A 13,897-nucleotide genomic window follows, 5' to 3' on the forward strand; every position below is an offset into this window, starting at 1 on the left:
CTCTTGCAAGTCCCCTTGTCCCTCTGTGCCAGTGAGGGATATGACAGCAGCTGCCCCTTTTGCAGGTCAGGTACTTCTGCACCCTTTTGTCTTTCCCTGCTCAGACCTTCCTGTCTCATCTGCCAGTGCTAGTGTGTGGCTCAGCAGAACGGCCTGTTAATGGCAAGCAAGAGAAAAGGAAACTTTCTTCAGATCCTGTTCCTCTTTCTTTCTCTTCCCACCTCCTATTTCCTTTGGGAATTTTATCTCCTTGGGAGATGAGGGTGATGCACCACTGGGAACAGCTCTAAGGCCAGCATTTGTCATTTGCCTGTGGAGAATTGTTGCTCCCCAGCCTGTCCTGGTGGTCTGCATGTCTTTAACTGAGAAATGCCCCTGCTTCAAGGATGCTTCTCCGTAAGGTAGAGTACTCTAGAGGTCACATAACAGCAACTCTTGGAGCTATTCTGCTGAGCCCGATGTTTAAAATGGACCAGTGATCTGTCTGGCATGGTAGTCCTCAAGCTGTAAACACTTAGAATGCACAAGTCCTACATGGTCCTTTCCTGTGACACGACATGACAGATGCAGAGCATGAGAGCTGTTGTGAGAACTGAGCTGAAGTTAGCTATGCCCAGCAAGCCACCCCAGATCCTCTGCCTTTTAAATATCCAGTCTTTGTCCATCTCCTCCCCTCTTTTGATAGCATTTTTGGCAGAGTGTTTTGTTTTTAAGAACCCTCTAATTTCTTGTTCAGTTTTTCTCCCTCTCCAGAGCCCTTTGAAAGTGGCTTTACACCGTCACTGACACCAAACTGACACTTTGCGTTTCCCCACTTCTTGTCCCTTTATGGCAACAGATGTTGAAATTTTGTATCCCTTTTATCTGTCCCTCTTTGCCCTCTTCCTGTAATTAGGTTTCCCTTGTTAGCAGTACAAAGTGGCCTGGTTTGCTGCCTGGCCTTTTGAGCCATTGTGTCTGAGCACATTTTTTTCCTCCTCTTTCGGAAGAGTTCCTTCCCCCTTAAGTAATAGGCAGGGTGTGGGCCAAAGCTGTGTCTTTTTCTTGTTTCTTTGTTCTCCATTTATCTCTGCCACCTTTTTCAAAGACATGGGGAAAAAATAAATAGAGTGTGCATGAAAGGGGAAGATACAGAGTTGCATTTCTTGACCATCAAGCCCCCCTGCTTTTCAGGTGTGCAAGGCAGGTGCGTTTGCAAGTTTTGGGGGGGTGGGAGGTAGAAGATTCATGAGAGTGGCTTGAGAGTGGAGGAGAAGGGAGATTCAGGTGTGTGGCTGGTGCCCTCAGCAGAGGGATGGAAAGGAGTCCTTCAGGGCAGCTACTGAGCAGGTTAGTAATCTGTATTTGCCTCTGGTGCTATTGCATTGTGCTTTTTCTCTTTGAGAGCCAGCATGAGCGTTACCATCATAAGTAACTGGCTGAAGTTTGCTAACCTGCTGCTGCTTGATCTCTGGTATGTCCTTCCATGGCACCCTTGCTAGGTTACATCTGTCTGTGCAGTGGGGTGGGCAAGAATTAGTTGCTGTCTTTCAGATTTCAGTGTATATCGATCTGCATCCACTTTGGCTCATTAGGGCCATTGAGAGAGTGAACACGAGCAACTCTTAACAGTTTTGTTGCTTTAAAACTTGTGCTTGCTGTGCTGTTCTTAAACAGCAAGTGTAATTTGACAGTTGCAGTGTATGGCACTGAACACCCTGGCTAGCTGATCACTACTGATGCTTCCCTGTTTAAATCCAGTGGCTTTGTGTCCCATTGTGCTCAGATTTTTTAAGTAGATAAATGAGAATCTGCAGGTCTAGTTCTTGGTCATAAAGCTTGCTAAATGTTTTCAACAAAAGTTTCTAAGGTAGAAGCTTGGCCCAAGATGCACAAGCAGACTTCTTAGCATTGTGTTCTCAAACAAGTTCTGTAGAAGGTAATTCTTTCCACAGCTTTGATTTCCAAGGTTTAAACAAGTTTGAGACCCTCTAATTTAATAACAAAAGGAGGTTGTTGGGCAAAGGGAACAAATAGATTCAGAACTGCAGTTGCTAGATCGAAAGGAAAGGTAACTGACTCCAAGTGTCGAGAGTCTTTTTCACCCAGGTGTTTAAGCTGGATTTATCCAGTCACAGAGAAGTGGGTGGATATGTCTGGTAACAGGAGAGACAAGTGATAGCAAATATTATCCTGGCACTGATAACATTTTCACAGGATTTGGGGGCAGAAGAACTATACTGTGCTGTAGATGCAGAATCCCCTCTCCTGCCTTGCTTTTCTGTAGATTCATCATGCCAAGGAAGCTCTCTCTAGGCTCTGTGGGAAAGATGTTCCCCACTCCTTTCGGTATTTGGTTTCTCAGCATCTCTGTGTTGGCTGAACACAGTTTTGAATCACAATAGCCAATCCAAAACTTGTCCAACAGTGAGCTGAACAGCTTTCTGGGCTGTGCTTACATCAGGTAAGTGAATGCAAATGTGTGCCTTCTGCTGCCTTCACTCACTGCAGTGGGATGGTCCACAGGTAGTTGCCCTTCCTTAGTTGGCTGCTCATTCTCTTTTCCCGAGGCTCTCATGTTTGATTTTTGCCCCGCTGTTTTCCCATCCTGTTTTCCCAGCTTTGATTACTCTTTTCAAAGTATCAGTTCTGGATATTCCCATTTACACGTTCTTTAGTTAATCAGGAGCAGAAATGCCATGCCTTCTTTCTGAAATTCAAAGGAAATAGGGTTGGGGAAGTGACAAACTGGGATCTGTTGTAGGGGAATTCTTGTCTTCAGGTGAGCCCTTCTGTGGCCTGTTCATATTAAATCAGTTTGGCACAATGACTGTCTTTGGATTTCTAATTTGGTTCTTGGGAACTATTCCCTCTACAGTAAGGTAGGTAAGATGGAGACCTCAGCTGTAGATCCAGGCAAAGGGAAAAAGGTCCTTCTTCATGGACCTGGCAATCCTACTTGTGACTTGGGCAGCAAGTCTAGGTATAAACAGGTCTCCTGCCTTCAGGTGTGAATTAATCACTTGACTAGGCCACAAGGAAAATCCTACCCCAGTTCTGCAACTCTGAACTGTAGGATTTGATTCCCTTGCCTGTGGCCAACTTCTTGAGCCAGTGCTGGAGAAAGCTTGCTGCTGCAGGGAGCCCCTGAGGTCACAGTCTCTTGGAATACTGTTCATTTTAGCAGACTTTGCTGTGTTCAGAGCTGTCTCCTGGCTATAATGCATAGCTTCAGTCTTGTCTGTGCAACATATTTCCTGTGGTATATATGTGTTCTCAAAACTGTTTGGGGCCTTGTGTTTCTTTACTGACTTCTGGGTTTTTTTTTCTTTGACATTGTCTTTCTGAACCCATTCACATAGGCAGGAGAAGATTATTCGATTTTTTTTTTTTTTTTTTTTTAAGAGGGCTCTGGTGCATCTTAACCTAACTGTAAAACTGTTGTAGAGCATACAGGTGTTTAGATTAAATCCTTTCCTCCCCATGGCAGTCTTGGTCCTGTCTCACTACAGATGACCATGAGGCCAACTCCTGCCCTTTGGATGTGTGCATGTCCAGGGCACGCTGTGGCCTTTGCACTCCTGTTCAGGCGTATTTATGACAACTTTACAAGGACTCGAACAATCAGAGAGCGTGGGTGGGGGCTGGACACTCCAAGCACATCAATCAGTTTCATCCCTCTAAGCCAAAGCAGAAGCAATCTTTATTTTTCCCTGGGTTGAGAGAGAATCAACAGAGGCAAGAGAGAAGAATGGGAAGGAGTGAATGAGGAACCCCCTCTGCCACTGACTAGCAGTAGCTCATTTAAACAGATGGCTTTGTTTTGATTTGGACTCTCCATTTTTTTTGTCTCCCCGCTAAAGGAGACCTGCAGAGCTCTGCCCAGAAAGGGAGCAATACAGGCGCCTGTTCCCACACAAGTGGGGCGAAAGGCGAGAGGCTTTGAGAATTTCCTGCTTCTTTTCCTTGCCTCCCTCTTTTTCTCTTCCCCCAAGAAATCACAGTTTGAGAGAATTCCCCCCTACTCATCCTGTTGGAAAGAAAGACAGAGAAGACATTCTTGACATTCTTTGCAGAGAAAAGGGGTTAAATGTCTGAATTTGGGGGTCACCATGTTATACAAATTGCAATCTAATCGTTTTTACAAGAACACACGTGTGCTAAGAAAAGGAGCCATGGACAAGAAAGAAAAGGGGACAGACAACCTTTTTTGTTCTATTTTTTTTTTCTTTCCCCTGAGGTTTTGGACTATTGTAATGTCCTGTCTCTCTCCCCTCCTTACCCCCGAGAGGGAGAACATTGGTTTTATAGTTAAATTGGTTCGTAAAGCAGAAGGGCTTGGTGCCATTTCTGTTTGTTTTCCCAAATAAAAGCCCCAGCAGGGTCTCTTTTGCACCGTTGTGGCTTTATTTGAAGAAACTGGCTTTTTCCCATAGCCCAGTGTGTCAGTTTATCCTCTGAACTTAACCTTACGGGAACCCGAACAACAAAAACTCACAGGGTCCCAGAGCTGGAAAGGTAAAGAAATTGTATCTTTTTATTGGACCATTTAAAGTGTGTGTGGGCCAATTCAGAGAAAGCAGAAGAAAAGAAGGCAAAGCTCCCTCTTCTGTCTCTGCCCCCCCAACATAATCTCAAACCGTGGTTGGTGTCATTCCCCGCTACTGCCTCAAGTCCCTTCAGCTGTGCTGGGGAAGCAGAGAGAGACATTTCTACTGAAAGTCACTTACAACAGCATCTCTGAGCCATTTCACCTTTCCCCAGGCCAGTCCCATATCTCTCTGCAGGAATCAGTAGTCGTGGCTAAACGCAGGGGTGACCTTGGGGTAGGATAACTCTATGAAGAATAACTTTGCCAAAGATCTATGCTTCTCCCTACAAACATTATAGATGTTGGTTGACCAAGCCTTTTACTTCTTCGCTCACATAAGCTGCTGCATCCCCTGGGTGCCTCAGCTGCTGTTGCAAAGCACCTGGAAGAAGTGACAGCTCAGCTCTTCCTTTTGGTTTTGGTGCACTCTCCAAACCAGATGACAAAAGTTGTGCAAATGCTGCACTCTGGGTAATTGTTTTTAAATAAGTTTTGTTTCCTTTCTCTGTTTGATACTCAGCTCAAATATCCAAGTGTTTGAACCAAACAGTGCTCTTTCTGCTTTTTTTTTTTTTTTTTTTTAAAGTATATGCTTCCCACGTGGCTTGCTGCAAGTAGTTATTGGAGCTAAAATATTGGTCTAGATCTCTGCTTGGTTTCTGAATAGTCACCTGCTTATGTGCAATGGCTTCCCCTCTTTGATGGATGATCCCAGTTCACAGATGAGGTTTCCAGAGGGAATGAGTATGTCCTCAATTTTGCACATCTGTTTTCAGCAGATGTTCTGAATTCAGCAGTTTCCTAGAATTTGCCTAGTGAATTGGGGTCACCAGAAATTGAAGGTGGGGAGAAAAGCATCTGTTGTTTCATTCCAGCTTTTGGAGTGTAGTTCATGTGTTCTGGAGACAACTGCCCAAGACCTGCAGCAAATGGGCAGGGTACAGGTGCAGACTTCTTGTGGACTCCAGCTATCAGCAAGGTCTCAAGGAAATCCTGAACCTTTATGGTCCCACAAATAACAGCTGTGGCTTGGGAGGCTGTATATGGTTTTAACTTGGTGACAGCAGCATCCCATGAATTATGCAAAGACTAACCATCTGGGCTCTGCCATGACCTTATTTTGTCTTCAAATTGCTGGGATGAGAAAGAATAGAGCTGTAAGCTGTTTTGAGAAAGGAAAAACAACAGTTTCAATGAACCACCTTGTTTTTGCTGTTCCTTGGTAGTTCACTTTCCTTCCAGGCTAGATGGCTTCTGTCTGCTGGAGGTGTTGTGATAGCAATGCTCACAGGTAGGTTTCCAGCATGGAAAGAAATGAGTGAAATGTGGAAGTCCCAAACAAATAGTTTATTTAAAAAGTAATTTTTAAAAGTCTTTTTTTATAAAGAACGTGGGAATTGATGGAGATGAATCAAAGGATTCTCTGTAGTGCATGAACAAAATGCATTTCATTTTTGGATTCATAAGTTTGATACATTTCCCAGACACAGGGACTCTGTTTAAACATCTTGTTCAGAGCCTGGTGCAAACACAGCTTTCCTGTGCTGGGAATGAAATGAGCTGCTGGATGTGCTCAGTCTCTGTTCCTTGTGGGCTGGCACTGAATTAGTGCCAATATGATTTCAGTCTGTCTAGATGCTTAAGAGAAAATAGAAACTAAGAATATCTGTGAGTTTGGCACTGGAGGCCTACCTGTGTGTCTGTAGGTGCTGCATTGGCCCAGGTGGTTTGTGGTTAAGATGCTGAAGCTGAGACCTCTGGCTCTAGACTGGGCTTTTCAGGAAAACTGGGGTTTCCAGGAAAACTGGTCTGTCACATTTGTGATTCTGCTGCACAGAGCTCCACGGGTTGTTTCTGTCAGTCCCACCAGCACTGGGACAGAACCCTTGTGCTATCTGGTCCAGGCTGTCCTGTACAGAAAACAGAGCTCCCACCATCTGCACAGCTACCTACCTGGCTTGCCCAAAGAAGGCCTGGGCGTGAAACAGCCTCTGCTTGCTCTTGCTGGTGGGCCAGGGAGTGGTGGGGAGGTGGTGTGGACCTTCCATGCATTGTCTCACTTGGGCTTCACCTGGCCTCCAAAGTGCTGAGGATCAGCTACTTGGTTTTTGGAAGGTTTTGGGGTGCAGAGGGGGAACAAAAGCCCACAAAGAAAAGGAGAAAGATGTTCCCTGTTGCATTTGGCTGGTGCTGGTGGTCTCTGCAAGCTAATGAGAAACAAGGTTTAAGATAGATGTCACATCTCTTTCTGTTCCTCGTTGAGTTGATGTCTTTTGCCAATGTAAGTTGTTAGAAAACCGTCAGTGATATGCTGCTGTATCTGCTGTTTTTCTTTTGCCCATTGTTGGGTTATCTTGATCCTTTATGGGTTATTAAGGATTAGCGGTGGGTTTTGCTCCTTGGGAAGTGGAAGCTATTGGGGACTGGCATTTGAGGGCATGGAGTATGTGGGATAATGAAAACTGGACAATTTGTGGGCACTAACTTGTGATTCCAAGGCTGGGAGAGTTCTGGTGGCAGTGTTCCCTTCCCAGCGTGGCTGTGTATGTTGCAGGGATGTGGGGCAGCCTGGCATAGTTGGTAGCTGGTCCAGAGGCACCTTCATCTGCTGAAAAATGGGGGGAATATTAATCACGTTCTGCATCTTTATCAGTTTTAGTGTGCCCATGCCAGAACAGTTTAATTTTTTTGTTTTGTGTGCCCAGTGTGCAGCACAGAATGATTTTTCCTCTGATGTCGGATTGTAAGTGCTTCACTGTAGCAACTAATGTGTTGTTTCTGTAAACTGCTGGAGGACTGCTGCTGCATGCAGGGGCTGGACCTCCCAGTTGAAAGCTGCTTTGGCTGACCTGTTACTTGGGCAGGAGAATGAACTGATTAACAAACCAGGAAAGCAACGTTTGCTTTGCTGCAGTAACTTACAAGTATCCGTGGTCCTTTCCTGCCTACAGAGAAAAGCTATTTTTTTTTCCCTTTCTTTTTTCTTCTCTTTTTTGTTGCCTAGGCTGCAAAGGGAAGTGGAGGGAAGAAAACGGGTGTGTCTCTGGGACGTTTGGTGAGGTGTGGAGGCATGGAGAAACACTGGGAGCAAGGCACCTAGGTGGTGTTTAGTGCTGCAGAGGAAGCTCTGAAAGCAGGCATCCAGACTCTCTGGCTTCTCCTGTCCCTTTAATGAGACATCACCAGGCTGCCACTAAAAATTGCTGCCATTTTGCAGCACTGCAGGCTGAGGTCTGGTCTGGGAGACAGAAGACAAGCTGTAGCGTAACCAGGCCCACTCTGGATGTGAAGGGTGCTTGTATAGAGGTGGGAGGTTGTGAGGTGTCTGCTGCAACCTGTTTCAAGCACCTGAGAGGAAGAAGATGGCTGGTCCCAGTGAGTAAAAGATCTCTGGATGTGCTTCTGCATCCTGCTACCTCTTCTCAGCAGAGTGCTCCTCTCTCCCTGAGCTCACTTAGTTCTTTACATAATAAAGGTGTATTAGCAGGAAAAATGGTAGAGGGTAAGTAACACAAACAGGCTTCAGCTAGCTAGCAGGAGATATTCACCAGATGTGCTGCTGGGCTGTGTGGCCCATTGTGCAGCTGTCTGTCCTGGTTTGCTCTCCCAAAGTGCCACATGCTCAGAGCCCCAGTCCAGGGACTACCCTGTGAAACCAAGAAAAAAAAAAAGGCAGCAGTACGCGCAAGTGGGGAGAGAGGGGTCCAAGCTGCTGGTGCTACCTGGGGCTTGCTGAGTAGCTCATCTCCTGTGAGGAACTCCCTGCTCCCACCTGAGCAACTGGCAGAGGACTCTGCAGGTTGGACAGTCTGGCCCCTTATGCATCACACAGGTAGTCCAAGGGTTCTTGTTTGGGAGAGCAGCTGACTCCTCCTCACACCTCTGTTGTATGTCTTACAATTATGGGCCACACATATAACTTGTAGGATGTGGAAGCCTTGAGAAGGGTTGTGTGCATGTCCATCTGTCCTGCTGGCTTTGCAGAATGGCAGATGGAGGGGATCTGTGTGCTTGAGGGGAGTGCCAGAGCTCAGAGACACCCACCCACGTCTCTTCATGGTGGAGCTGAGGACCCATCTGCCCCAGGCAAACCCCACAGCTCTTGCTCTCAGTGCTCAGACTGCAAATGCTTCAGCCTCCCAACCCGCACACAGGTGCAGAGTTGTTGGTGGGTTGGATTGCAAGTAACCTTCCAAGGGTTAATGTATTGTGAGAAGGTTGCAAAAGGCTGAAGCGTGGAATCCCCTCGATCCCTTGCCTGGAGAAACACAAAGTCCAATAAGCCAGCACCCCTGGATTCATGTTGGGGGGGATTAATTCATGCACTTGATGTTAAAGCTTGTCCGAGTGGTTTGCACAGGGAGGCCATCACTAGGGCTGGTTGGCCTCTCTAAATGGTTGCTAGGGCCTTGGCATCAAGGGCCAATGTAGCTGCCCACAGCCACGGTCACGGAGGGAATTACACAGCCACAAAGAAATTGTTATTCTACATAATCTGCTCTTTGGAGAGTGACTGCAGGGAAACAGGCTGGCCTCAGCATGCCGCCAGCTCTGTGATCATAGAAGCGTGCTGGCTGCAAAGATCGGCCAGGGCTCGCCTTCTGATCTGGGGACACCAGGGCTCGAGGCACTAATCTGCTTTATCAGCGATTTCTCTCTCCTGACACAAAGGTGTTTACTTGTTTTAACATCTCCCAGGACTCTATTTCTCCTTTTGTGTGGTCTTTATCCCCCAACGAGGGCTTTAGCCCAGATTACAGACAGAATTAAGGCATTTGGCGATGTGCCTCAGAACTGTGTGATGCTGGATCAAGGAGCAGAAAGTAACAAAATAATGGGGGGAGATGCTGGGAGTGACCCCACTGCAGGATCCATGCTGTCGGCTTTCAGGACCACTTCATTGTCCTGAGAACCAAGAGCCTGTTGGAGAGGGGTGGCCATGCAGCAGGGTTTGAAAAGCAGGTGCTTCAAGGTTTATTGTGTCCAGCATTTTTGATTTACAGGGTGTGAGGAGGAAGAAAAGGAGGGATTGCAATAGGTGGCCATTTCAAGCAGCTGGGCTGATTGTCCCCTCCATTCCCAAGAGCCTGCCATGGCTGGGTGTTGCTGGCTGCTGGGGTAGGTGGAGTGATACTGGGGATGGACTATGCCATGTGCCTGATGCAGTTTCATGTGGCCGAGGGAACGGGCTGAAGCTCCTTCTTGCGCTCTGGCAAGGTGGGCCCTCACCAGGCACTATCCACCTATGAGCTGCTGGTTCTGCATGTGAACAAGCAGCAGCATGATACAGCCACAGTGCATCTGGCTTAGATCTTGCTTTTGCTCTTTCACAGTAAGCAGGTAATTAAAAAGGAGGAGGGTGTCAAAAAAAAAGTTCTGGCTGTTGGAAGTCATCTCCAGAGCAGCCCTGGGGTAGTTGCTCTTGACCTGTCATGTTCAGGCCCAGACATGGTGTTTGCACTAGACGGTGTAACTGGAGGGGATTGAGGAGAACAGCTATGGCAGACTGGGTCAGGAAAGCCTGATTTGCCTGTGGATCTGAGCTGTGTGTCAAAAATAAGGGCAAATATATCCCAGTGGGCAGTATTTTGAAGGATGGAGTCTGGGATGGTGTGGGATAGGAAGAGATTGACCAGGTAAGTGGCAGGTTATCTGGAGTCTGACTAAGTTGAAAACTCTTTCTCATGGAAACAGGGCCCCTTGTATTGGTCACTTCTCCCAAGGAAAATGACCTTGTTCTGCTGGGGGTCAGCTGTGCCTGTTCTTAGCTCTTCCTCTTAGAGCTGTGACTCCTGCTGGTCACCTTCCATGACAGTAGTAGCCCAACTGGTAGCAGAAGCCGGGGAGGGAGAGGAAAACTGTGCAGGCTTTTGCATTCTGTTAAATCACAGAAATCAGATCTAGGAGACTTCTGTGACACCATCTCTGCTTTGGCCAGCTGAATTGGAAGGGCACTTTGCTCTGAATGACTCTTCCCATATTGTTTCATTGCAGCGGTCAGCTGTTGACCTGTTTAGGGACTGACTTCCACCGTGGAGCCGGAGTCCTTGATGTCTTCTATGAAACGCCCTCTCTTCTCCTTTCATGTGGGTATGACACCTACATCCGCTACTGGGACATACGGACCAGCACCAGGTGAGCCTCCCCTGCTGGCATCTGGGGCCCATGCGAGGCTCCCGGGCTCTCCTTGTGCAGTGACCGGAGACTCGCCTGCAGCTGAATGAGCCGCTTCGGGCAAAGTGGGTCCCAGTGCCAGTGGTGGAGGAGTGGAGGCTCAGCCCTGCTCTGGTTTGTGTTGCCCTTGCAGGAAGTGTGTCCAAGAGTGGGAAGAGCCCCACGACAGCGCCCTGTACTGCATAAGGAGTGATAAGAACCATATGATTGCCAGCGGCTCTTCTTACTATGGTGTGGTGCGCCTCTGGGATAAGCGGCAGACTCGGTGCCTGCAGGTGAGGGCTGGCTGAAGGCCGGGCAGCAGCAGAGCTTCTGAGTTGTTCTCTGGAGTGCAGTGCCCGTGTCTCTTTGGAAGAGGGAGAGAGGGGCTGCTGGGCTGTCTTTGGGGTGAGCCCACCATGGGGAATCTAACCTGTAGTCATCTCAGCCTTTGGGTCTGTAACACTGGTTGGGCTCTTTGGGTGAACCTCTTATTTGAAAGTTTGATTATCCTATTTTCTTGCAGAGCTTTCACCTCTCTTCACCCACCAGCAGCCCGGTGTACTGCCTCCGCTTCAGTACCACCCACCTGTATGCTGCCCTGGCATCAGCCCTGCACGTCCTCGACTTCACAGCCCCGTGAAGGGCATCACAGCTGCTTCTGGTCACCCCAACTCAGCAGAGCTGACACTTGGCTCAGGGAATTGCAGGGCAGGAGAGGTGAGAATGGCCCCCAAGGCTTCTGGGAAGGGGATTTTTTTTTTTTTTTTTTTTTTTTTCCCTGCCAGAAAGCTACACTGAAGAGTGCACAAAGGGCCAGACTTCTCAGCATCACCTGCCTGTTAGTGGAAATAAAGGCCAACTGTCCTTTACCCTTTTTATTTTGTGCAAGTCAGGGTTTGTTTTATTAACTGTGTTATTTTTTTCCTTTTTTCTGTGGATACAGCGTTTGAGGCGCAAGCTGAGCTGGGATGCTGTGTCAGCTGTGTACTAGTTAGGCTGAGATCAGCCAGGCTCTGAACCATGTGAAGCAAGTCTAGGCTGTGTGTGGGGTGGACTGATTTGGTGGAAGGGAGAAGCGCCTGGAGTGGGGCCCACCTTTCACCTGCGCTTGCTCTCCTGACAGATGCTTGTGTTGTCCTTCACAGCCAAGACCAAGAATTGAGCTAAAAGGCAGAGCCAGCCCTGCTATCAGTGTTTGCCTCCCCAAGCTGGCCATCAGGTCAGGCTGTGCACTTGGCAGGGCTGAAACAGTTGTGTTTTGCTAAATAAAACTCTGAAGGGAAACAAAAGAGACTGTGTGTTTTGTTTCAAGTGCCAAAGGGGCTGTGATGTTACCTGTTGATCACAGAGGAGGCTGGGCCTATTTTCACATGCTGTCTTCATGTCTAACAGATCTGCCTCCCTGGCTAGACCCTGTGACACTGCTGTGTTAAAGGCAGTTACTGGGATCTTGGATCTGTGTCACTTTTTCAAACAAGAATTCAAGAAATAAGACCTGCAGCTGGGTTGCTGCCTGCATAATGAAGTGGCAAACTGGACTACTGCAAACACTAAAGCCTTGATGTGATTTACTGGGATCCTGTAGGCACATCTAAAGGACCTTTGCTCCTTTTTTGTGTCAGCCTTCTGAACCTGAGCTGGGTCTCAGAAAACCATAGCTTTCACTGTGCTCTGTCCTGTCTGGATGAGTGTGCTGTGGGTGAATGCAACAGTATCTGGGGTCTGGTTGTCCTTGAGGAAGGAGGTGTGTGAGCCCTACTTGGCCATGAGTTTGGGTGTCCTGGATGGGTAAAGGAGAGGTTTTGTATTAGAAACTGGGAGTGCTTCTAAGGTAAAACACTCAGCATGGTGCTTTGTTAGAACTTAATAGGTAATTTCCACTGCCAAGAAGCTGCTCTTCCCTTGTGATCCACAACAATTGGAAGATGTTTGCTGGAGCCCCTGCCTGAGCAGGGAGGGATTGGAACCCACCGGCTCCTCACCTTCTTGAAGGGAAACCTCCATTCCCAGTGGATGAGAGACAGCAGCTCGGGGTGCAAAGCAGTTCAAAAGCATGGCTTTGCTGCAGGGTCACATTCTCACAAGGATCTTTCCAGCACAGCTCCCTGTCACAGTTTCTGATCTGTGCCTGTCCTCTGCCACTCGTGCCTGCTTGCTGCCAGCTCCCTTGTAGCTACTGTGATGCTACACCTTCTCCTCATGTGGAGTTGATGTCTAAGTGCCCCGAGCAATTATCTACTGCTGTAAAAAGGCGTCATGGTTGGAACAATCTTCTGTCAGCTCAAAACTGTAGATCCCAAAGATTGTTATCCCAGAATAATGATTCTGGGGTGACCTCTGGTTTATTTGTAACACTGAGCTGTTGCTGGAAACACGGTGCTTTGCCTCAGGGCTTGCTAAATCTTGCTGTTGTGTTCAGGTTCTGCATGTGAGGAGGGATTTAGCTAAAGGATTAGGCATTAGATAGAAGACTAGAGAGAAAGAGAACTGGCAGAGCTTGGGAGTGGAGGAGGTCTGTTTTTTCTCAGGTCCTAGTGTGTTACAGGTCCTTTAATGAAATTGGAAGGGATGGAGATATTAAATGTCTTTGGCAGTGTCCCTAGTGAGAGGCTGTGAAGGAACTGGAGTAACTGTGGGGTGGGAGGAGAGGTTCTTTATTGCACTGGGAGTTGGGCAAGGCCCAGTGTAGGAATGAGCATGTCAGCTGAACAGGTGAACAAGTGTTCCTGGTGCAGGTGCCCCGTGACAGGCTGCTGCTGCTGCCAGTCCTGTCTCTTGTCTGCAACCCATGTTTGGTGGGTCCTGCACTCTTGTAGCTGCTTTTTGAGTCTTCCTGGCTGGAGCAGAGCTACCATGGTGCTAGCACAGGTAGGTTAAAGGATGCACCCTCCCGCCTCAGATGCGTATCTCCTGTGACAGGGAGATATGCTGGGAGCCCGCAACCTCCTCACTTAAAAGTAGTATTTGTTTGGGTATGAGCTGTTCAAATACAAACTGGGATGGAAGGAGATGCAGTAATCTAAGCGCAGGGATGGCTGGTGCAAAGTGGAGACGGTAGCTGGTTGCAGTGCGGATTGCTAAAGCCACACTGCTGGGGTTATCCCTGTGCCCAGGGTGCTGTCTGTGCAGGGAAGTTTGTGATGGGCCATGTCTGTGCCCTCATGGAAGGGG

At 47.9% G+C, this 13,897-nt stretch overlaps 1 protein-coding gene across 1 annotated transcript in view; it reads left to right on the forward strand.

Annotated features, from left to right (window-relative positions):
* Window positions 1-12,015, forward strand: part of FBXW4 (F-box and WD repeat domain containing 4) — a 62,251-nt gene extending 50,236 nt beyond the window's left edge. The window contains 3 exon segments of the mRNA XM_082052726.1: window positions 10,565-10,705; window positions 10,878-11,019; window positions 11,250-12,015. Coding sequence (XP_081908852.1) covers window positions 10,565-10,705; window positions 10,878-11,019; window positions 11,250-11,366 — 400 coding nt within the window. The 3' untranslated portion in view covers window positions 11,367-12,015.
* Window positions 12,016-13,897: the final 1,882 nt, after the last annotated feature.

This window comes from Streptopelia decaocto, assembly GCF_964273445.1.
Source record: "Streptopelia decaocto genome assembly, chromosome: 5".
NCBI lineage: Eukaryota > Metazoa > Chordata > Aves > Columbiformes > Columbidae > Streptopelia > Streptopelia decaocto.